This window comes from Carica papaya, chromosome 7, assembly GCF_054855325.1.
Source record: "Carica papaya isolate Zhongbai chromosome 7, ASM5485532v1, whole genome shotgun sequence".
In the NCBI taxonomy this organism is placed as follows: domain Eukaryota; kingdom Viridiplantae; phylum Streptophyta; class Magnoliopsida; order Brassicales; family Caricaceae; genus Carica; species Carica papaya.
The window spans coordinates 20,789,592-20,814,807 of record NC_142315.1 but is presented as its reverse complement, the minus strand read 5'-3'; the positions used below and the strand labels follow the sequence as shown (position 1 = coordinate 20,814,807).

General features: G+C 33.7%; 2 protein-coding genes and 1 long non-coding RNA gene across 15 annotated transcripts; 2 read left to right on the top strand and 1 right to left on the bottom strand.

Moving 5' to 3' along the window:
• The first annotated feature begins 1,784 nt into the window (after window positions 1-1,784).
• Window positions 1,785-8,561, top strand: UBP18 (ubiquitin-specific protease 18). 3 transcript variants are annotated; one of them, XM_088207677.1, is made up of 13 exons: window positions 1,785-1,942; window positions 2,023-2,409; window positions 4,182-4,377; window positions 4,562-4,650; window positions 4,760-4,845; window positions 4,933-5,095; window positions 5,225-5,348; window positions 5,865-6,022; window positions 6,227-6,311; window positions 6,535-6,747; window positions 6,935-6,996; window positions 7,313-7,584; window positions 7,804-8,561. In XM_088207677.1, the coding sequence occupies exons 2-13, from the start codon at window positions 2,156-2,158 to the stop codon at window positions 8,220-8,222; spliced, it is 2,121 nt and encodes a 706-aa protein (XP_088063803.1). In that variant the 5' UTR covers window positions 1,785-1,942; window positions 2,023-2,155; the 3' UTR covers window positions 8,223-8,561. The 3 variants fall into 3 exon arrangements, with proteins under 3 accessions (XP_088063803.1, XP_088063801.1, XP_088063802.1); XM_088207675.1 differs by having other exon boundaries at window positions 7,313-8,561; XM_088207676.1 differs by having other exon boundaries at window positions 1,819-2,409; window positions 7,313-8,561.
• Window positions 8,562-10,233: 1,672 nt separating this feature from the next.
• On the top strand, window positions 10,234-23,496 carry UTR7 (UDP-N-acetylglucosamine (UAA) transporter family). Of its 8 annotated transcripts, none has more exons than XM_088207000.1 (9): window positions 10,235-10,623; window positions 10,743-10,915; window positions 11,174-11,279; window positions 11,371-11,616; window positions 12,478-12,588; window positions 12,723-12,881; window positions 22,664-22,807; window positions 22,924-23,111; window positions 23,247-23,496. In XM_088207000.1, exons 2-8 carry the CDS (start codon window positions 10,875-10,877, stop codon window positions 23,086-23,088), a joined length of 972 nt encoding a protein of 323 aa, XP_088063126.1. In that variant the 5' UTR covers window positions 10,235-10,623; window positions 10,743-10,874; the 3' UTR covers window positions 23,089-23,111; window positions 23,247-23,496. The 8 variants fall into 8 exon arrangements, with proteins under 8 accessions (XP_088063128.1, XP_088063126.1, XP_088063125.1 ...); XM_088206999.1 differs by having other exon boundaries at window positions 23,183-23,496; XM_088206997.1 differs by having other exon boundaries at window positions 10,250-10,343; window positions 10,435-10,623; window positions 22,924-23,496.
• Window positions 15,175-24,990, bottom strand: LOC110818564 (uncharacterized). Of its 4 annotated transcripts, none has more exons than XR_015813093.1 (5): window positions 24,176-24,990; window positions 20,824-20,963; window positions 17,450-17,529; window positions 16,665-17,226; window positions 15,175-15,998 (listed from the first exon to the last, which is right to left on the bottom strand). It is a non-coding gene; the product is annotated as an uncharacterized LOC110818564 (long non-coding RNA). The 4 variants fall into 4 exon arrangements; XR_015813092.1 differs by having other exon boundaries at window positions 20,824-20,872; window positions 24,176-24,967; XR_015813091.1 differs by lacking the exon at window positions 17,450-17,529 and having other exon boundaries at window positions 24,176-24,963.
• Between the last annotated feature and the right edge of the window lie 226 nt (window positions 24,991-25,216).

Genomic DNA, 25,216 nt, shown 5'->3' with positions numbered 1-25,216 from the left:
CTTTTGTTATATTTTAGTTAAATTTTTATGTCGTATTTTATGATTTAATTGTGTTTAGCAGCGTAGTTTTTCATTGGAGAACTGTGAGTCGTCGCAAGAATTAGTTATTCCATTTAATTCTAGGTTATGCTTTCATGGCCAAATAACTAGATGGTAAGTATTGTTTGACCCAGAAAAAACCGACAAGTTTGTAGTACTAAGGTCAAGGAAAATAATTATTATTATTTAAGTTTAGGTTCAAGAGAAATTATATTATTATTTTATAAAATTTGTGAAATTATTTTATAATTTATATAAATTACTAAGTCTTTTTTTTTATAAATATAGAAAGACTAATCCTATATATATAAGCTAATTGTTGTAATTTAATTAAAAGATTCTAAAATTCTAAGAAGATAAGAGAAGAAAATGAAGAAAGAAGAAGAATAAACTTTAAATTAGAATTTTATTATATGACATTTAGATATTTTTATTAAAAGAATAACTCGTACAATATATATATATATATACATATGTATAAAAGATTAGTACAATAAGTATTCTTGCCACATCTTTATGTTTTTGTCAATCTTCTAGAACCAACATGTTATTTATAATATTCACATTCAAAACACATTTAAGTTATATGATTATGATTAAAATTGAAGAAGTTATGAATTTTTAAAAGTCAATGACGATAGAGAAAACACAAATAGTGGGATAATGAGATTTCAATAATTTTTTTTGACAAAATTTTACTCAAGCAAACAATTTTATTTATAATCTACACATTTTTTATGTAAAAAATATATATCAAAATTATATGATTTAGATGAAAATTAAGTGAGTTATGAATTTTAAATATTTAAGATTTTAGAAAAATATAAACTATGTAGCAGTGGACTTTTGACGATGTTATTAACTCTTCTGTCAAAAGTTTAGCCAAACCCTACATAATTAATTATAATCTAAATACCATAAACACTAGAAATTAAATAATTTAGATGAGAAATGATGGGGTATGAATCTTTGAATACTTAGAGATCCTGAAAAAAAATGCAAAGTCCAACAAAAACTTTAAGATTTCAAATCTCTAAGGATCGTTTTGATTGATTTTTTATATTCTAAATTAAAGTCTTTTAATACGAGTATATAAGAATTATTACTTATTTTGATATTTTCTGGAGAACTAAATTTTTAGAATTGGTTTATATGCATTAAGCAAATATGATAATTTAGACCTTAATATTTGATGGGCAATTTTATGATGCTAAAATTGATATTATTATGGTTGAAAATTTAAAAGGAGTATCTAAAGAGATTTGAGACATTGAGTGAATGAAAATTTCGATTTAAATAATTAAAATATATTAATTAAATTTTTATATTTAAATTAAAAAATTATTTTATTTAAAGACCTTTTAACTTCTTTGAATTTTTAAGATACAGTTTTAATTTAGAAAATTTATTGATTATTAAATTTTTAAAGCATAATCTAGTTAAGTTTAAGATTTATTTCACAATTTATGAAATTTTTTCTTATAGATATGCGACGTTGTGACGTACTAATTTTAGGTTTGGGATGTTATGAATTCGGTCTGGATTGGGTTTTGGTCTCAAAATTTTTGAACCGAAATTTGTGGTGTATTCTGATTTATATTCGGATTAATATTTTTAATATTAAAAATTAAAATAATATTATATATAATGTATTAGATATTATAGACATAAAATATTAAAATATTAAATATATGAATAGTATATATTTGTTATGTAATATTTAAAATTAAAACAACTCGAAACCACAATCAGAAATTATTTAAACAACTGCATTAAAATTGAAGTAAAAAGAATACATATATTAGAGGCAAGCAGCTCCAGTTTCCTCGTTTTCGAAACCAAACGTTGACGAGGAAGGAGGAGGGCCAATCTCTTGCTCTTTCCCATTATTGTTGATGTCTAGGTTGGATTCAGACCTAATTTTATAATTTCTTTCTAAAACCTAGTCGATCACTGATTTTTGTTTTTTTGCTTGTTTCCTAGCTCCTCGACAAAACCCTAATTTCCGGACACAAGGGAAGTGAGGAGTTTTTTTTTCTTGCATGCATAAGCATATGCATTTGCGACGAGGTCGATCATTGAGAGGAAGTAGGGAGGAAGGGATCGTGAAGAGTAGATGCATGTCGGTGGCATAACGGTGGATCTTAATTTGCTCCTTCAACTGATACTCACAGCGTTTTTGTTTGCGAGTGGGTTGCTATATCTGGTCAAGAAGACGGCGTCGAAGTACTTCGAGGTCGACGCCAATTTCGACAGGAATCATCAAAGTTACGCTGCAATCCCAGCGGTTGAGATGGAATCTGACTCTTGTGCTGCCTGCGGCCAACCCGCTAACAAGAAGTGCTCTCGCTGCAAATCCGTTCGTTATTGGTACGCTACCACTTTTCTAATAAATATTCTACGATTAGTGTTAATTATGATTCTTTCTACGATTAGTGTTAATTATGATTCTCTATCTTTTATTTTCTGGATCCTTAAATGGAATTTAGTTTGGCTTTATGCGATTCTGCTGGTTGTGTGTCGTTACTGTCGCAAGTGATCGTTGCTTGTTAGTGATTTCTAGTTAATTAAATTCCCCCCTTTTAAAATTATATGTATAATGTGATGATAGGATTTCTTTTTCTCCCTTTATTTTTTGGGTCTTCTTTTTGCTTTTTCTTTTTTTTTTCCCCGTATGATTAACAGTATAGTGTTTCCTGATATTTGTACTTCCAAAAATTTTTTTACTGATATTTATATAGGCAGTTGATTCTCCTTGGAGATTTCTTGATTTGTTCTGTTTTCATAAGTCAGTATTTTCATGCATGGTCGTTGTTTTCATTGGTTTACATTAAATTCAAGAATAAGCTTAAGCTCTAATGTATAGTGAAGGATTGTTAGAAGCTCAGTGCTTTGAAAGTCTTATTCGTTTAGGATTTAGATTGTTTTGAAATTTATGTTATTGTTCTTGATGCAGGAAGATTTTTGCTTAAATTTATATTATTTGCAGCAGTTGGAGTTTATTTAAGTGGAGTTTTACTTTAGTTGAATAATTTTTTCTACTCATAAATCTTAATTCCCATATAACTCTTTGTTCTGGCCGGAACTTCTGGTAGTCATGATAATACATGGAAGGAAAAGCCAATTTCTCGCTGATATTAATTTGCCTGCTATTTCCTTCCTTGATCTTATGTGCTTAATATGGAAGCAGAACAATTGTTTCCTTTCCATAGACGAGAGGTGCCTTTCTTTACATTGAAGCTATCATAGTAGTATTTACATAAAAGGCAAATCTGTTTCATGATTGCTTGGTAAGGACATAGGAATTTACCCTTTTGGAGTAGATAGTTTTTCTGATGCTCTCAACTGCTGAACCCTCTATAAGGGGAAAAGAGTATCTGGACATTATTATATAACCATTATATATTTAGTCTATGTTGCTTGAACCCTTAGTTTTAGTGCCATGTCATGTCAAACATGGCATGGCATTCGTGTCGGTATGGGATATGTGTCCACATATTGGACATTTGGTAATTTAACTAGACGTTATAATGTATGATAATATGAAGACAATGATGAAGACTTTCGAATTATAAGTTGAAAAAGAACTTATAAATCGAATTGAAGTTTCTTGAATGTTTTTTAGGAGAAGTTTCTTGAATGTATAAATATTGGATATTTTTGTAGTGATAAATACCTAATCAGTTATTCTTACTAATTAGTATATATTTCCCATTCACTTACCAATTTCACTTTGCTATCTTTTTGTGCCAAGAACTATATTTTGTTAATTTTATGACATTTTCAGAGCTCTCTAAAGGTTAGATTAGTTTTATTATTTTTCATGTCAAACGAATCCAAGTATCTATATCCAATTTGTGTACTCTTATCAGCCAAATCGTTGTACATTTTACTATAAAAACTATTGAGTCTGACACATAGATCCATACAAATAACTGACACTTCATCCGTGTCCAAGCAACATATGTTGAATCCGAGCAAAATAACATTTAGTTATTTATTAACATTATTATCAATACTTTTAATATTCAAAGTTCAACTGGTGATGGAAAAGTGCATGCTGATGACTATCTGCATTTTGGTCTTGTGTTCCTTATACATGGATGCTAGAAAAGTTTTATCACTTCATTATCTTTTTCCAGCTCATCAACCTGCCAAAGTTCACACTGGCGTTCTGGGCATAAGACAAAATGCAAGGAATATAGTGCTCTCAACTCAACACCATCGGTAAGAATTGATGTCAGATCTAAAGGTTCTGGTACTGGTGGAAAAACCTTTTCTACAGTTGCACTTGTTCCTGCACGTGGGACTTCGAAGGTGGCAGGGAAGTTGAGAAAAGTAATGTTCTCTTTTGCTTGTTTATTCAGTTTCACATTATAAATTCAATATGGCTTATTATAAACTTATTATGTATTTTGATCCCTTATTGTCATTTGACATATTCTACCTATGATGCATCTTTTTAGTGTTCTATGCCTTCATCAAGCACCTGTTATTTAAGAAATTGCTCTTGTATTTTCAGGTCCTTTTCCCATATGATGAATTTGTCAAGTTTTTTAACTGGGACAAGCCAGGATTTCTTCCCTGTGGGCTCTTAAATTGTGGAAATAGGTTTGCATTTGCTGCTTATGTTTTGTTATTAAACTATCAATTTGACGAGCTAGGTTTTCTTGTCAATTCTCTTGGTCTTTATTTATTCTGTTCAACCTTTTACATGCAGTTGCTTTGCCAATGTGGTTTTACAATGTCTTCTCTTCACGCGTCCACTTGTCGCATACTTGCTGGAGAAAGGCCATCGGAGAGAGTGTACATTTTCTTTTTCACGATCCCTTTTGGTTTTGTATTTGTTTTGGATTAGTCTCACCCCTACAAATGTTGTATTTTATTTTACAGGCAGACGGAATGACTGGTGCTTCCTATGTGAATTTCAAACCCTTGTTGAAAGAGCAAGCCAAAGTCCCCAACCATTTTCACCAATCAACATTCTTTCCCGATTAACTAATATTGGTGGTAGTCTTGGGTATGGAAGACAAGAGGACGCTCATGAGTTTATGAGGTTAGTCTTGGATTGGATTTTGAGATAATATCCCATTATTTTGACTAAGTTTGGCATAAATTTGTTAGTATTATTGTATTTCAAAAAAAAAGTGAGAGTGTTATTAAGCTTTTTTTGTACATTTTGTAGGTTTGCCATCGATACAATGCAATCAGTTTGCCTTGATGAATTTGGTGGAGAAAAAGCTATCCCTTCTAGTTCTCAAGAGACAACACTTATTCAACATACATTTGGTGGACATCTTCAATCTCAGGTTATGCATCCTAGTGCTTTTTTTTCCGCAGATTTTATAATCTTTATGCAACAATTAAATTGAAATGTTATAGATTCTGCACCATATCGCCATGTGGAATATGCCTTCCTCTGCATCATTTTAAACTAAAATATAATATGGTCCTAAACTAATAATTTTCCTGCAAAGAGAGAATTTGATGCTGTAGATACTACGTTACCTGGTGCACTCATTTTCTTCTTGCCTGCAGTAGATGAGAGTTTTGCTCCACCATATTTTAAAATATTTTTCTGTTGATTTTGTTCCCATTTAACCCGTCTTTTATTTTCCATTGCTTCACTATGTCAAAACAACGGCAAAATCTATATTCTCCATTTAATCTTCTTTTTCTATCTCAGGAAAAAAAAACATCAATTTGATTTCTTGAAGTTTCTAACAATTATTGATGGATTTCATAGTTTCTTGTGCTTAAGCATACCGGTGATGCCAATCAGAGTTGTTAGTTTCTGATGTGTCAGTTTGTTCTTTATTGTTTAGGTGATATGTACAAATTGCAATAAGATTTCAAACCAATACGAAAATATGATGGATCTGACTGTTGAAATACATGGAGATGCTGCATCATTGGAGGAATGCCTTGATCAGTTCACAGCAAAAGAGTGGCTTCATGGTGACAATATGTATAAATGTGACGGGTATGCTTATTTCTATCTTTCCGTAAAGCTCAAAACTTTCTGTACATTAGTTCATAGTTCACCCTCATTGAATGTGAGATTTTAGATGCAGTCCTTATTACTATCATTGCATGGACTTCAAACTTTCAAGTCTCATTAGGATTGTAGTGGGTACCTGAGCTTCTGTTGTTTGGTTGCTGGCCTGATACTTACTTTTTTCTGCAGATGCAATGATTATGTGAAGGCATGGAAGCGTCTTACCATTCAGTGTGCCCCAAACATACTCACGATTGCTTTAAAAAGATTTCAGGTCTTCACTTTTTTCTATGCCTGTGGTCTGCTTTATTTTCAGATTATTATACTAAATGTTTGTAGATGCTTGCCATGTGTTAACCACCTTCATGATCTCAATGACTGTCGTAAAAATCATCACGTGTTTATCTAATTTTTATGCATGACATGGTGTAGAAATGCTCTTAAAGTGCTTTATCACGTGTTCCTGATTTTATCCTTCTGTTTGAAAATCTTTGCAGAGTGGGAGGTTTGGGAAACTCAACAAAAGAGTCAGTTTTCCTGAGACCTTAGATCTTAGCCCTTACATGAGTGAGGAAGGAGATGGGACAGATGTATACAGGCTGTATGCTGTTGTAGTTCATGTTGATATGTTAAATGCATCATTTTTTGGTCATTACATCTGCTATACCAAGGATTTTCGTGGAAACTGGTACAGAATTGATGACTCTAAGGTGGATATTCTCCCTCTTCCGCTGTCTCTACCACTCCCCTTCCCCCCCATTGTTCCATTTTTAGTGATGTGATATATCCACTGTAATGTCTGGTGCAATTGTATCTTTGCACATTTATGCTTATATGGGTAGGATATTGCATTGCACCAAATTTTTAGATTCCATTGACCTCTTACAATCTTTTCAGGTTGTGGATGTAGAATTGGATGAGGTTCTTTCTCAGGGAGCATATATGCTTCTTTACAGCAGGTGCTCCTCCCTCTTGTTTCTTTCTATAAATTTTTTGTCAAAATGATAATGGAAATATTATAGATTAGTAATGCATAATATAGTATTAGAGTGATTATAAGAAGTATATTTGCAGCATCTTTTTCCTAAATCATGTGTTTCTTTTTTTCCTTTGCCTGGATTGATAGTGATATATTATTTCATGTCATTAAAGAATACATAGGCTGCTGAAATGTGCCAGAGCCTGAGTGAACATTTTTGTTTGTGTTCTTTTAATGTCATAGTTTTCTGTTGAGAAGGTGGTGGCTCTAAAAATCCTTCTTACTCGTTTCTGCAGGGTTCATGCTCGGCCATCATGTCGTACAACGAATGAACCTTTGCAGCAGGAGCAGAAAGGGGAGAAGATGATAGAATGTCACCAAAATGAGAACATCGAAAGCTTCTGCAATGTGGGGTCAATTAATACTGCTAAGAGTTCTTGTTCTCTATCATCTAATGGTAGTTCATATTCAGAGGAAACTGGGAGCAGAAAAGAATCTCTTGAAATTGATTGTCAACCTGTAAGAGAGCATTTTGAGAATGGTTCTGCCTTGGTTGGAATTTTAGCTGGTGAGAATGACTCTCATTTTCGAGTTTGTTCTGAAACTGCAAGTTGTCTGGAGGATGTAGATATAATTAATTCAGAAACCATTGTTGGAATAAATGCTGCATCTGTAATCGAACATATTGAGGGCACTGAAGGGGTCAAAATTGAGTCAAATTCATCTGCTCGAATGGAAATTTCTGATGTTGAATATGACGCTTCTCATATTAATTGTGACGCAGCAGGAAATCCAGAGCATGTAGATATGGTAAATTCTCAATCAAGGTCAACCAAGTTGAAGGATGTCTCGAGGTATGAAGGTTTGGCTAAAGAAAAGAACTCAGAAGGTAGAGGTGAGGTTGATTCGGGGCCATGTTCACCTCTTCCAGAGATGGCATGGGATTGTGAGAAAGATTCAAGTATTGGTGTTGGTTCTGAAGATGCAATAAAAGATTCCAAGGACATCGATATGGTTAATCACGAGTCATATTCATCTATGGCAGAGAATGAGGAAAATTGCAATAAACCTTGTTTATTGCAAGTTCAAAGTAGGACTTCAGGCAAACTTCAGAATTTAAAGCGGGAATCACCCTTTGGCAATTCAGAGTTCAGGCATGGAATTGGAACGAAGAGAGCTGAAATAATAAATGAAGAAGTTCTGTAAAAACGAGGATTCCATCTGACCAATTGTTTCCTTTTACCTTTTGATTAAAGAAGATCCCATCATCAAAGGAAGAGTTTTGAGCTGGGAATTTTTGTCTGAGGTCTCTCATTATTTTCTGAGATGTCAGATTTTGTGGCACCAAATCCTAGACGAGCTTAAGTCAGTTTATTAGAGACAAAGAACTGTAGCATACTGTCACAGTTTTAGTTGGATATACTATTATCTGTTGTCCATGTTTCCATCAGGCTCAAACAATGTCACTGGAAGGTGTCATACTCTTTTAACTTTTTTATTTATTTTAGATTTTTGTTTTAAATAATTAAAATTTTAATCATTCAATACCCTTTTACATTTTATTACTTCTGCACGTGAATTTATCTCCAATTACCAGTGTTCAAACCCGAGGGAAATTTCTGATACTTAAAGCCAATAATAGTTATGTTAGAACAATACCGAGGATCAACCGGGTAGGAATTTTGGTTCTTTTTCGTTCTTTCAAAGAATTGATGTGAAGCGTATCCAATATTTTTTGTGAGACTTATTTTGTATCCAATTCTTTCAAATAAGTTAAGTGTCTGAAATTTTTGAATTACAAGTGTATCAGCAATTTGATATGTTAAAGAAATGACTTGTGGATATTCAACATCTTTGCTTCAACTTATTTTGTAGATGGAATGAAGTCATTCAATGAGGCAAGAAACTTTGAGTTAGTGGTAAGTAGGAGAGCTTGGAGATTGTTTCCCATATATTATTGGAGCAACAAACAAAAAGCAAAATTGTTTCATTAGTATTATAACACTATCTTGTTACCAACATTAGTCTGATTTTCTATTGTTTGCCTTAACCAGCCCAGTTTGTATCCCTGAAATACTAAAATTTTAAGGTTGATTTGGTAATAAAATGACAAAAACAAAATTGGTTGTGGCCTTGAGATATTTAAGAAGGCATTTACAACTTGGTTGCTACTTTTAAAGAAATTGATATAACTTACAAAAAAATTGATCGTAGGTGGATAGAAAACAGTCGTTATGTTCCTTTTGATGCTGCATCTACATAATCTTAATCTTAACAATAAACATATATAACTTATGAGCAATTTTTTTTTTTTTTTTTTTTAAATAAAAAAACACTCTCAAGTTAATGATATCATGGAGTGTTTACTGGAATAGAATAATAAGATCAAAGAGTTTGATATATGGTGATCTAGCTTTAGCCTTAGATTTTATTTTTTTATTTTTTTTTATTTTTATGTTAGTTGCTACTGTTAATTATATAGACAATTAATTTTTTATTTGCAAAATTATTTTATATAAATAATCATTAAACGAGACATAGTTTTTACTGTATTAATATAAATAGAAACTCTAGATCTTGTAATGAGGTGTCTCCTTCATAAAATTTGTTTACACCAATTATTCTCAGTCTTATTACCTAACATATTGAGAAGAGCTAATGATCTACCTATAAGGTTCCCAATCATCAACGTTATTCTAAATATTTATCAATAATTTAGATTGTAATTAGAATACAATTCCATTAGTAAATTCATGTGATAAAAAACTTTTTCAAATGATAAAAAATTAAATTAGCATATAATTTTGTAGAAGATTAAAATAATTTATTTTAAATTCTATAATAAATATTTTTTTATCTCTCTCATCTCCTTTAATCTATTTATAAGAAAATATAATTGTCTATTGAGTTTAGGTAATAACAACTATTTATTTTAGACAACCATTAGGGTAATAATAAAATAATAAAGATAACAAGAGCCTAATAATAACTTCATTTTATGATTCAGCAATTAGATCTTGTAATATTTTAGTTTTTTATTATTACATATGAAGCAGTATTTATAATATATAAATACAGAATATTAAATAAATTATTAAATTCATTTTTCCTCCAAAACAAAACAAAAAAATTAAATTAATAATATAATTTAAATTTAATTTAACCTAAAAAAATAAAGATTAAATAAATTTATATAACGTCTCTGCGTCCCACAAGTCTCAATCTTTGCGCCAATTTCCTAGAACACGCAGTCACACCCCAGATGGCGATCCCCTTCCGCCAGCTGTTTATCGCCTTCGACTCCGAAATCCATTTTCAACTTTTACAGTATTTTATTTATTTTTATTTTTATTTTTATTTTATTTTACTCTCCTCCTGTTTTTATTGTTTCATTCTTTCCCTTCCTGGATCATCCCAGCTGCTCTGCTACTTCGCTCCATGTTCCACATCACTCAACTGACTCAATCCTGCTTTTTCGGCCTTTTAATTCACTCACGCAAACCGCGCCCAGATTCATTTTTCTCTTCTCTTGATCCAAGAGCTCGTTGGTTTTAACTGAAAAGAAAAAAGGACGACGAAAAAGGCATGTAAAAATGTTTTCTATCAGGTGATCGTTCTTTTTTTTTTTTTTGTTGGTTTGTAAATGATGCGTTCTTAATCAGATTACAGGTATCTTGATATGGAGATTTGATTTCAATGCCCAATTTTTCCCGTTTAAATTTTCAGGGGTTGTTGCATGATTTGAGAGTCACTCTGTGATTTACTGTTCAAATATATTTGATTTGACGATGTAATTGGAGAGACCTCCGGAATAATTGTTTTGTTGAGAGGATCGCTGGATTTTGCTTTTTATTTCCAATGGAGAATCGCAGTGATGCGGAAAGAAGCTCAGTTGTGAGGTTCTCTTATTTCGTTTTATTTGTCTTTTCATTTTCTTTTAGTAGATTAATATACATTATCTGCCCAAACTATTTTTTGCTCGATGATATCAGGTTACATCGCATTTTTTTCATTTCCTATTCATTTGTTTTCTTCGTTAGTGTGGGCTTGTACATGTTCAAGCTAGTAGCCTTGAACAGATTTTAGTTTCTTATTTATTTTTAGTGGAGATTGATTTTCTAGATACGTCGTGATGTTATTATTAAATGCTCATGTAGTTTGCTCTCGGCATTGTCGTATGGAGTTGCTTCAATGGCAATGGTTTTTATCAACAAGGCAATTCTTATGCAGTATGCACATTCCATGACTCTTCTTACTCTGCAGGTTTTGATTTACAGATCCTTTGGTTTATTTCTATCCCGCCGAGTTTACTTGCTATTGATATGGGATTTGGCTCTGTGTTTAACTGTGGCAGCAACTGGCTACTACTGTGCTTATACACTTCGGACGACAAATGGGATACACAAAAGCTAGAGGAGTGGATTCAGGGACAGCTAAGAAACTTCTTCCAGTTTCACTCTTCTACAATGCTAATGTTGCTTTTGCTTTGGCAAGCTTGAAAGGGGTTAATATTCCCATGTATATTGCAATTAAAAGGCTCACACCACTTGCGGTGTTGATTGCTGGAATTTTTTTGGGAAAGGGGAAACCAACAACTCAGGTTCGTGATCTGTTGTCTTACACAAAACGTTTCAGCTCTTGCAGATGTTACTTGCTTTTCCTATTATGTTATTGATGCTTCTCTGGCTGTAAATGGTCTTTGTAATCAACTGTCAATGGGTTATCTGCTGGTGTTCGAGGTGACTTTTTGCAATTTATTAGCTTTAGTTTGTAGAATATGTTTGGAACAAATGAAATCTACAAAAAGTGTAGTATTTAATTGCAAGTTCATATTTTTATCCACGTTTTAAATACAAAAATATGGATCTACAATTAAGTTCCACATTTTGTGGGACTCATTTATTAAAAAACATAGTGATAAGGTTTCCAAGGTATTGGCCAAGCGTACTTATTTTGCCCACTTGGCTAGAACTGAATGCCAAAAATAAGTCCTTTTACTCACCACTTGTAGATTTTACTACAGCCGATTGCCTCTGACAGTAACCATTAACTTGTGCCTTACTGAATAATTGCTGTGGGCATTTGGCCATTGAGCTTCGAAACAGAGATGCCCTCCTGTTTTAGACAGGGTACAAATAACTATCCTTGTCATCTTCATATTCTCCTTTTAATTTCCATATAGAAAGCTCAATCTGAATGATAGTTTTTTCTAGTGAAATTGAGTTTGATTTGTTTCCTTCTTCATTTTGTTAAATCCATGTTTCCTTGCACTTCTAATTTTCATCTAGTTACCATGTTTGATGGAAAGGTTGATGATGTTGAATTAGCAATCATTCTCAAAATGCTTCTTTTTGGGAATTTGTCGTGTGTGAAATCTCAAACATATCAACTGGTACTTGGTTGCTGGTTTGAATAATAAGAACGCGTCCAAATTCATGATTTGTCTTCCTGTCAATTTCAGGTAGCTCTTTCTGTAGTATTGACTGCTGCTGGTTGTGTTATAGCAGCACTAGGGGATTTTTCCTTTGACCTTTTTGGATACAGCATGGCCCTTACTTCTGTCTTTTTCCAGGTTCGGTTTAAAATCTCTTTTTCCTCATCATCGATTACTTGTATGTACTTAATAGTTTCAAACTGGTATGTTAAACTTTGCTACTAGGTGTTTTATTATTCAGGATTTGCTAAAGCATCAAATTTTAATTACAGACGATGTACCTTGTGCTGGTTGAGAAATCTGGTGCAGAAGATGGGCTTTCTTCAATTGAAATCATGTTTTATAACAGTTTTCTGTCTCTTCCTTTTTTGCTATCTCTTATCATAATAACAGGAGAGTTTCCAAATTCTGTGTCGGTATTGTTTGCAAAGGTGAGAATCTCTATCCTTTCTCCTTTCAAAGTTCATTTTGGTCATGTTGCAGTTGCATGACAGTGTGATGTTTGAGGAAAGAATTCTTGAATTACTGTTGCTTGATTCTTTTCCCACTATTGCTGCTTGTTGCTTGCTTATCCTTTAGGATTGAAATGGTAGTGTTTCAACTGCTTGTAGAAAAATTGCTAAGTATCAGAACTGGGTGGGGTGTTTCATTTTTTTCACCATTCAAAATTTCCTTGTAATTATTTTCATTTTCTTGGAGCATCCTTGAAGAAGTTAGCTATGAAGGCCTCTACTAGCTAGTAATACCAACATTTAAGAGCGAGTAATGGATAAGTGGTTGGCAAATGTCAGCGTGCTTTTGTGGGAGGTGCAAATTCTTGATGCCGCACTTATTGCCAATGAGGGAGTGGATGAATTGGTGTATAAAAAACAAGAAGGGGTCCTCTGCAAGCTCGACATGGAGAACACATACAATCATGTAAACTAGGGTTTCTTGGATTACAGGCGTATGAGAATGTGATTTGGTGTGAAATGACATAGATGGACAAAGTCCTGTATAACTATCACTTCTTTTGTGGTGGTGGTCAATGGAAACCCTTTTTATTTGTTCAAGGCTTCTAGAGGTCTCAAACAGGGAGGTCTGTTATCTCTTTTGCTTATTATGGTAATGAAAGCTTTAACTAAGATGTTGATAAAGAGTTGGGGGATTAGAATTATTTAAAGAACTCAAAGTGGGGGTGGGGGAATGCACCAAGGAGACAACCCATTTATTTTTCTTAGATGATACCATGCTATTATGTGAGTCGAATGAGCGTGCAATCCTCAATTTTAGATGTGTTTTGATGGGTTTCTAAGCAAGTTCGTGACTTAGTATTAGTCTTATCAAGTCCGAGATGGTTAGATTGTGTGATGATAGGGACATTGATAGTTTGGCAAGGGTTTTGGATTGCAAAGCTGTAAAACTACCGATTAAGTATTTGGGGTTACAGTTGGGGGCCACCTATAAAGAGCGTGGAATGTTGGATCTGGTGATGGCTAGGTTTGAGAAGAGGTAATCGGGTTGAAAGAAAACTCTTGTTTCTAAAGGAGGGAGAGTTATGCTCATCAAATGCATGCTGAGAAACTTACCCATTTATTATATGACTTTCTTGACTATTCCAACAAGTGTTGTAAAAAAATTGGGAACTATCCAGTGCAGATTCTTGTGGGGCGATTCGGAGGAAAGAAGAAGATATCATTGGGTAGCCTGAGAGGAGATTAAAAAGCCAATTCCCCAAGGAGAGTTGTGATTAAGATCCCTAGTGGAGATGAATATGGCCCTACAGGGCAAATGGTTTTGGAGACTTATGAAAGAAACGGGTATGTTATGGAGAAGGGTGATAAAAGCAAAGTTTGAAATCGATGAGAAAGATTGGTACACCATAACACTGTCAAGATTGCATGGGAAAGGAATGTGAAAAAAAAATGTATGGGTATATACAGACTCTAGACCTGTATTTGATTACCGATTCTTTCAGAGAAATGATCGGGGGAAGAGGGGGGGGGGGGGGGGGGGGAATGAGTGGTAGGTAAATGTACTGAGGAACCTTACTGATTGGGAGATTAATGAGTATGAGAATCTTCTAACTATTTTGTCTCTTACGACTTTGGACGACAACAACGATCTACCTTTGTGGAGGCTTGCTACTACAGGGTCCTTTTTGGTCAGATAATTGTACAAGCATTTGACTTAATAGAAATGCTTTTAATGCGGAACCCGGGATCAACAATGGAATCCAAAACCCCGCATATATATCAGCAATCAAAAACTCAAAATCCTAAATAAATCCTCCTTACTTGACCTGCACTCAACAGATGTGTGAAAACTAAGGTAACTGGGAAAGAAATAAAGAACTAGAATTGAAAAAACGCCACGAGACTTATCTTGATAAGTGATCTCAATTTCTAATACAACAAGTTGGTCGAAAACTCACTCACTCACTCTTGCAAGCTTGAAAGCTTAAAATAAGAATATCTGAATTTTATTAATAAGCTGAATATTCTGAATTGAATTACAACTCTAAATTGAATGTTTATTTATAGTGTAGCCTATGCGAATAATAAAGAAAAAATAATCTCTTAATTAATGGTAGAAATTACATAGGAAATTAAATATAATTAGAATGAAAAACTAGCAAGAATTAAGAAAATCACAACTAAAATAGTACATATATGATTTCCCTATGAAGAAAATTTTTTAAATAGGGAATATTTTAATTAATTGTGACTGATTTAGGGGAAGAGATTCTGCCAAAATATTTTCCTCTTTCTCAAGTATTTTTTTTTTCTGTGAGATTTGATATTTAAGGAGTTTTCCTCTTTTTCAAGATAGCTTGCAATTTAGGAACAATTTCCCCTCTTGGCTGATCTTTAATTGTGAAGATTTCTCATATGATTAGGAAATAAAATTGCATGAGATTTTTTTTTTTTTCATGTCTTGCAGAATTTTTTCCTTGTTTATTTCTTTCTTGCACTTGGGGTGAATATAATATACTATTATACCATTGGGTTAATGATCACGTTGTCATCTTTTCTTGGGCTTTTTTAATGGGTCCAATCTCATCTTTCTCATTGATTCACGCTTGCATAAAAAGTTGGAAAACTTGTTATAATATTTTAGCTCTCTCTTTTGTAATGGGCCCACTTGGCATTGAAATATTCTCTCCACCAACTCGACCCATGTCCATGCTCACATCATCCTCTCCCTCTTCAAAAAGATTCGTTCTCGAATCTGAAGCTGCATCAAAAAGGGAAAGGTTAGAAACATTAAAGGTAGTAGACACACCGTACTCACCTGGGAGATCAATTTTGTAGGCATTGTCATTGATACATTCTAGAACTTAAAAGGTCCGTCTCCTCGAGAGTCCAACTTAGATTTTTGCTGATTGGAAAATCTTTCCTTTCGCATATGAACTCATACCCAATCGCCTGGTTGAAACATTACTCGCTTCCTTCCTTTATTGGTGTGTCGTGCATAGGATTCATTCTTCTTTTGGATGTGCTGCCTGCCTTTTCATACATGGCTTTAACAAGTTCTGCTCTCCGTTGACCATCGGTATCCTGAATTTCCTACAAAAGTAAAAGTGTGAGGTCCAACAGAGTTAAAGGATTAAAACCATAAACAATCTCAAAAAGTAAAAACCCTATAAATGTATGAATGCTCCTATTATATGCAAATTCTACTATAGGCAAATAATCCTCCCATATTTTCAAGTTTCGGCTAACTATAGCTCTCAATAAGGATTTTAAAGTTCTGTTAACAATCTCAGTCTGACCGACAGTTTGAGGGTGACATGCAGTAGAGAATAAAAACTTAGTTCCTAATTTACTCCATAGAACTCACCAAAAGTGACTAAGGAATTTCACATCCCTATCACTCACAATTGTCTTAGGAATGCCATAAAGTCTCACAATATCTTTGAAAAATAAATTTGCGATATTTGTCGCATCATCAGTCTTAGGGCATGCAATGAAGTGTGACATCTTACTAAATCAATCTATGATGACAAATATGCTATCACTAACTCTCCTGGTCCTAGGCAATCCTAATACAAAATCCATATATATATCTATCCAAGGTGCTGTGGGCACAAGTAAATGTGTGTATAATCCATGAGGTAGAACTGTAGATTTGGCTTGTTTACATGCAATGCACTTATTACAAATGCGCTCAACATCTTTATTCATGTTAGGCCAATAAAAATGCTCATTTAATATATTTAGAGTTTTAGTTACCTCAAAGTGCCTCATCAATCCCCCACTGTGAGCCTCACGCACCAGTAAATCCTTGAGTGAACAGTTGGATACACATAACTTACCATCTCTAAGGAGGAAATCATCATGCCTATAAAATTTATGAAATGCAGAGTGCTCACGTGCATGATAAACAGTGAAAAAATCATTATCATTAGCATACATCTCCTTAATATATTCAAATCTTAACAACTTAAAGGTAAGTGTAGAAATTGAAGCATACCTGCGAGATATGCATTAGCAACAATATAATGCTTACCTTGTTTATACTTGATTATATAGGGGAAAGATTCTATGAACTCGACTCACTTACCGTAACGACGGTTGAGTTTACCTTGACCTTTCAGATATTTTAGGGATTCATGGTCTGTGTGGATCATGAATTCCTTTGGCAATAAATAGTGTTGCCATACTTCTAATGCTCTTACCAAGGCGTACAACTCCTTGTTGTAGGTTCAGTAGTTCAACGGTGTGCCACTAAGTTTCTCATTGAAATAAGCCACGGGACGCCCTTCCTACATCAGAATCGCTCCTATACCAATACCTGAAGTATCACATTCAAGTTCAAAAGTTTTGTTAAAGTCAGGTAAAACTAAAATAGGTACAGAACATAATTTATCTTTCAATAAAGTAAAAATATGTTCTTGTTTTTTAGTTCATACAAATTTTACATTTTTTTTTACCAGTTCATTCAATGGTGTTGCTATGGAACTGAAATCCCTAACAAACATGCGGTAGAAGCTCCCTAAATTATGGAAATTCCTTACCTCGCTGGCTGATGTCGGAGTAGGCCATTCTCTGATTACTTTCACCTTATCTTCATCTACCTCAATTCCCTGTGCACTAACTACAAATCCTAAAAAAATTAATTTTTCACTGCAGAAGGTACACTTCTTAACATTCGCATACAACTGTTCTTTCTTAAGGATCTCAAGGACAAATCGTATTGTTGAAAGTGATATTCTAAAGACTTGTTGTAAATCAGGATGTTATCAAAGTAAACTACTGCAAATTTACCTAGAAAAGGTCGTAAAAAATGATTCATAAGTCTCATGAAGGTGCTAGGGGCATTTGATAACCCAAAAGACATTACTAACCATTCATACAACCCATACTTGGTTTTAAAGGCAGTTTTTCACTCATATCCATGTTTCATTCTAATCTGGTGGTATTCATTCTTAAGATCTATCTTAGTGAAAATAGTAGATTCACTCAATTTATCCAATATATCATCTAACTTAGGGATAAGGTATCTATACTTCACCATAATTTTGTTGACAGCTCGGCAATCCACACACATCCTCCAAGAACCATCTTTCTTAGGTACCAGTAACACTGGAACAGCACAAAGGCTCAAACTTTCTCTTACATGTTCCTTACCTAACAACTCCTTCACTTGCCGCTGAAGTTCCTTTGTCTCATCAGGATTATTTCGATAGACTGGACGGTTGGGAATTGAAGCTCCAGGGATAAAGTCAATTTTGATGTTCAATCTCTCGTAGCGGTGTTAGACCATGCGGAATCTCCTCTGAGAATACATATTCATATTCTTGTAAAAGAGATAGAATAGAACTAAGTAAAGAAGTGTTAAGGTCAGAAAACGTTAGATAGGCTTCCTTGTACGAAGTACAATTAAGCTTTACTTCTCACAAATCGCTCTCCTCACTTCTCTCTCCCTCACATATAAACATTCTTTCTTTTTTCTCTCTCACTTTCTCTCATGGGGCATTTTTTATTGTTCTTTTGGGCCTCTTTTACGTTCAATAGACTTTCTTTATTTCTTTCAGCCTCTTTTTCTTTCAGTGGGTCATTTTTTTTTTTCGGTCTCTTTTCTTTCTTTTTCTTTTTCTTTTTCTTAGTATTCTTTCAAAGGATTTTTTATTTTGATTTGATCAGCATAGATCTCTTTTGGAGATAGAGTTGTCAAAATGTGTTTTAGGTCATCTAGACGTAAAGAGTATTGATTCTTGAACCCGTCCTGATGTATTTGTCTATCATACTGTCATGGTCATCCAATCAAGATATGACTGGCGTGTATGAGAATGACATCATAGCATACCTCATATTTGTACTTGCCTATGGAGAAGAGAATCTTGACTTGTTTATGTGCCCTAACTTATCCATACTCATTGAACTAATGTAGTCTATAAAGATTAGGGTGTTTAGTACAAAATAACCCTAACTCTTCAACTAGCAAAGTACTGGCGACATTGGCACAACTGCCTCCCTCTATGATCAGACTGCATATCTTCTCATTCACATGACATCTGGTGTAGAAGATATTCTCTCTTTGATCGTTGTCTGTCTCTTTGGATTGCATATTTAGGGCTCTCTAGACAACCAATATCTCATCCTGTTTTGGGGTTGCTAAATTGTCTTCACAATCATCTAGTGATATTCTACTATCATCATCACTACTGTATTCATTGGCAGTCTCTATCTCACCATCGTCTCGTAGTAACATGAGGTTTTTGTTGGGACATTGTGATGCAATGTGTCCAACTCCAAGACACTTAAAACATTTAATAGAACTTGGTCTTTGAATAGCAGTAGGTGGTTTAGGGTTACGTTTAGATTCGCTAGAGTTGGGTTGTTACTTCCTTTCTTCAAGTTTCTTTCTTTCTTCCTTTTTAGGCCATCTAGAACTAAACTGAGGGATAGATTGAGAATTACTTATGGAGGAACTTCTATACTTTAGATGTTTCTCAATTTTCATAACTATCTATACCATCTCATTCAGATTTATGTAGTGATGCAGTTCCACAACATTGACAATCTCCCTATTCAGACCACTGAGAAATCTAGGCATGGTGGCGTCTGGGCTCTCATAAACTTTGGCCCTGATCATTGCCATCTCCATCTCCTTATGGTAATCTTCCACCGAGAGAGATCCCAGGGTCAATCTTTGGAGCTTCTGGTGCAATTCTCTATCATAATAAGATGGGACAAATTTCTTTTTCATAGTAGACTTCATCTCTCTCCAAGTGGACAGAGGTTGGTCTCCATCTTTTCTCCTAAGAGCAGTCACTTGATCTCACCAAACAAGTGCATAATTTGTGAATTCGACAGCTGTTAGCTTTACTTTCTTGGCTTCACTATAGTTGTGGCAATCAAAGATCAACTTTACCTTCCGTTCCCACTTGAGATACACCTCTACATCGTCCCTTCATCTGAATGGAGGTATCTGCATCTTGATGGATCTGATGTCATCATCTTCTCTTCGGATTTCTCTTCTATCGACTTCACTATTGTCGCCATGTGACTCATCATCATCCTGGCGGTGTCGGCGTCTGGGATGACTACGGTTCCTTCTTCCATCCCTCTCATCCATTCTTGTTGCTATATCTTCAATAGCTAAGTTCAATCTGTTGTACATGTTATCCATTCTAGTCTCCATCCGTTCTTCAAAGGTCATAGGTCGGTTGGTTTTACTAAACTGTGACATATCTGCAAAGGATGTTAATGGAAAAAAAGAAATCACTTCATCTCAATCACTCGTGTTTACCTCTCCTGTCTTCTCCGGTCAAATTGAGTGTTTGAAATGGATCTCTTGAATTAAGACAAATAAGGTTGTCTTTTAAGACTTTACAAAGAATTCTAAAAAGGAATCTTGTTTTCTAAAATTTCATAAGTAAGCACATAGAAAAAGAATATGTAATGTGCTTATACTTATGGCTAAATAGTTAGAATGCAATTAACCATTTAGATATATAATGGAACTAAAACATTTAAAAAAAGAATAAAACTAGGAGTAGAAAAAGACAATTATGGAATTAAAGCGTCAAGGATCCGATTAATCTTTGTGGATATAACCGAAATGTTATATCTAATTATTCTACCCCAATGACGGCTGCGCTCTATGACTCACTTGAGTTTCTGTGATATAGATGTTAATGCAGAATATTGAATGTAATATTGAAAAAAAAACTTAAGGAGTTACACATCTCTCCCCATTTTTTTTCGTTCTGTCTTTTTTTTCACAGATTCTTTTTTTTTTCTAGAATCTTTTTTTTTTAATTATAATAATATTATAAAAAAAATTCTTGAAAACAAACTAAATGAATTAGCACTTTATATAACGAGTACTAATTTTATGTAAGAAATAAATGTAAATAGTAAATAATAAAGATAGTAGATTTACCGGAGCATACCAACTGATGCAGAACCGATCAACAATGGAATCTAAAACCCTGCATATACATCAGCAAGCAGAAACTCAAAACTTTATGCAAACTCTTCCTACTTGACTCGTACTCAGCAGGGGAGTGAAAACCGAGGTAACTGAGAAAGAAGTAAAGAGATAGAATTGAAAAGATGCCACGAGACTTACCTCAATAAGTGATCTCAATTTCTAGCACAACAAGTTAGTCGAAAACCCACTCACTCACTCTTACAATCTTGAAAGGTTAAAACAAGAATACTTAAATTTTGTTAATAAGCTGAGTATTCTGAATTGAATTATAACTCTAAAATGAATGCCTATTTATAGTATAAGTCATGCGAATAATAAAAAATAAATAATCTCCTAATTAATAGTAAAAATTACATAGGAAATTAAATTTATAATAGAATGGAAAACTAGCAAAAATTAAGGAAATTACAATTAAAATAGCATAAATATGATTTCCCTATGAAGAAAACTTTTAAAATGGGGAATATCTTAATTAATTGTGGCTGATTTAGCGGAAGAAATTCTGCCAAAATATTTTTTTTTTTCTCAAGTATTGTCATTTTTCATGAGATTTAACATGTAAGGAACTTTTTTCTTTCTCAAGATAGCTTGCAATTTAGGAACAATTTCTTCTTTTGACTGATCTTTAATTGTGAAGATTTCCCATATAATTAGGAAATAAAATTTCATGAGAATTTTTCCTTTTCATGTCTTGCAGAATTTTTTTCTTTTCTTATTTAGTTTCCTCTTGCACTTGGGGCGAATATAATATACTATTATATCTTTGGGTTAATAGCCACGTTGTCATCTTTTCTTAAGTTTCTTTAATGAGTCTAATCCCATCTTCCTCACTGATTCACGCTTGGATGACAAGTTGGAAGATTTATTGTAATCTTTTAGCTCTCTCCATTATAATGGGCCCACTTGGCATTGAAATATCCTCCACCAACTTGACCCATGTCCATGCTCACATCGGCTCTGGTTCTAGGTTTCTTTTTAAACAAATATGGGAGGTTAAAGTCCCTCCGAGAGTGGCTTTATTTGCGTGGGAGACCGGAAGGGGGTGCATCCTAACTATTGATAAATGGATGAGAGAAATGACTATGGTAAACAGATGCTATCTAAAAAGGATGCTGAATCTTGTAATCATGTTCTTATACAGTATCTTGTTGCTTACAAGCTATGGTCTATGATTTACGAATTATTGGATATCAGTTGGAGGATGCAGGCTCGACTAAAGATGAAATCTGTGTGTTGAAGGGTATCAGTGAGCACAGGAAATATGTGGACCTTACCCCACTTACCATCTTTTGGGTACTTTAGAAAGAAATAAATAAAAGAGCTTCCATGGCGGTAGATGATGTTGAGGATTTTAATAAGATTAGGAATAGATGTTTTTAGACTTTTAGTTTTTTTATTTTGGTGTCATCTTCTATATTTTATGGAAGATCTTGGAGATCTTGTTGATATTTTGATATATATATAAATATTTTATAAACGGATTGGTATCTCTTTGGTGTCTGTTCATATATTATTTTATATTTTTATTTAAAAGAAAGAAAAAAACACAACATTTAAGGGTTATAGCCTAAAGAAATGGTATTGAAGGGATCTTTTTCATCTTGATATTCCATGTGCCTTCTTTGTTTCTTTTCTTCCTTTTGTCGTTTAAGGAATATTCTTAGATTGGTCAGTAGGATTCTGTTTGGTAATTCAGCATGCTTCCTCTCATCTTCAGTAACAGTTTTTGTTAGCATGAAGAATGGAACTAGCGGCTTTTAACATTAAACTTTCTTTGTCTTATTTACAGAGTAGTTCCTTATCCTTTTTAATCATTCTACTTCTTTCATTGGTGATGGGCATCCTCCTCAACTTTACAATGTTCTTGTGTACAATAGTTAACTCAGCCCTGACGACAACCATTGTTGGAGTCCTGAAAGGCGTAGGATCTACTGTACGTATCAACAGTCTTTTGTCTGTTTGGCGCATAGAAAGCCAAGACTAATGCTGGGATTTAAAGTTTGTGCCTTTTTTCTCAGCTTAACAATTGTTTATTTTCTCTTTTCTCAGACACTTGGCTTTGTTCTACTGGGTGGTGTTCAAGTACATGCTCTGAATATTACTGGGCTGGTCATCAACACAGCTGGTGGTGTGTGGTATTCATACGCCAAATATCAGCAGAAAAAGAGCAAGGCATTGAGGCTGACTTCAAATGTTGAATCTCATCGAAAATGAGCCAGTTCAGGAAAAGATTGGAGGTTGGTTAATTTTCATTAATTTATCTTTTTTAGCTGACTAAACATCCTAAGCTGTCTAATGAATGTTCCAGGTCGGTAGTAAAACAAGGACGAAATTGAGATTTAACATGTTCCGATTTTTTATATTTGGTATAGTAACTCTATAGCATTGAGACCATTTGATTGTGAAGGGAAGGGGAAGAGGAGTAGTATGAAGTTTTTAAGGGATACAAATTATCAGATATACATGGGAAAAATCTGCGTTAAAGAGCTTGATTTTGTTGTTAAAACTGTTACTAGACTATATGATAGTTACTCTTATATTCTTGAGACTTTTTAATAATCGACTACTGATAAATTTTTGTAATTCATTTGCATGAATAGATACTCAACTATTCTTCTATCCTTTAATTCATGTTTTTTTTTTTGTAATTGTTGCTAGGAGTTTTACAATCCTTGCTTGATGTTATCAGTATGCATGCATCATACATGACACATTACAATTACAAAGTTCAGATTATCACTAGAAATATGGACTTTCATTTCTGTATAATGTTTATGAGCCACTTGTCCTTTGAAATAATTTGTTCTACATAAATTAATAACGATGGGATGTCCCTCATCACTTGGCCCTAGTTGAAAAAATTCAAGGGACTCTTATGATTTCTTAGATTATGAATTTTTTTTTCAAAGTTGGAAGGACTAACTCAAATTTTCAAAAAATAAAAAAGAACTTAAAGTGATAAAATGGTCTATGTATTATTAATGTTTTTTAGTTAAGTTGTCGAGCTGGAAGGAAATGATGACTGGCGGTTGGTGGTGGATGGGTGTTTCGCCATGATCAGCAAACACCCAGAAGTCATAGTGTAAGTCGAGGTTCATTAAGAAAAGAACATAATAGGTGAAGAAGATGGCGATTACAAAGAATCCAAAAAGAGAAGATCATGAAGGAGAATGAAACCGGACAAGGAAGAAGACTGATAATCAAAGGTTATAAGCTATATTAATGGAGAATTTTGTATATGGAACAAAAGTGTTTATTGTAATTTCAAATTTGGAGGAAAAAAAATCAAAATGACACAAACCAGATTCTGCGTCTCTCTGCAGCCCCCGCTTCAGCAAACTTCTCTCTCCTAAAAGAAACCAGAATCTGGGTCTCTCTTTCCTCAAGGTTTCTTCAAGCTTCGACTCACGTCCTTCTCTCGTCAAGTATTATCTTCACTGCCCTTTTCTCCTTGTTTATCTCCCCACATACTCTCTCTCCTCAAGCTTCTCTCTCTTAACAAGGGTCTCCCTAACCTCAGGCATCCTCTATCTTGCTTCAATAGTGGGCGCGACTCCAGCGTCTCCTCAAGTGTCCTCTAGTTAATTGTGATAACATGATTTTTTTTGTTTTTTGTTTTGCTATAGCAACAATAATAAAAAAATTCTTTTAAAAGAGATTAGATGAATTAGCATCTTATGTAACAAGTATTAATTTTTATGTAAAAAGTAAATATAAAACAATAAATTAAAAGATAGTAGATTTATTGGAGCCTAAACTCTAATACCAATTGATGCGGAACTCGGAATCTACAACGTAATTCAAAATCTCGCATATATATTAACAACTAGAAATTCAAAATCTTAAGTAAACTTTTCCTACTTGACTTGTATTCAATGGGGGAGTAAAAATTAAGGTAGTAGAGAAAGAATAAAAACTAAGATAATAGAAAAAAAAACAAAAAAGTAGAATTGCAAAATACCATGAGACTTACTTCCACAAGTAATTTCAATTCTTGCTCAACAAGTTGGTCGAACACACGCCCATTGAATTCATTCTTGAAAGCTTCTAAGTTAAAGCAAAAATATTTAGATTTTTATTGATAATCTGAATTGTATATCTAATGGGGGAGGGTGACCTCCTTATATAGAATTTCTACCACTAAGTCTACTTGAAAAGGAAATACATATTCCTACTTGAAAAAATGAATTCTTAATATAATTAGAAAACAAAACTCAATTAAAACAAAGTACTTAAATTAAAAACATTAGTCTTTTTTCTCTTGGATTTGTAAGACTCCTATTCAGCCTCTTTGTTGCTGTTCTCATCGGTTTTAGCTTCTTTTTTTCTTCTTTTTCTTTCC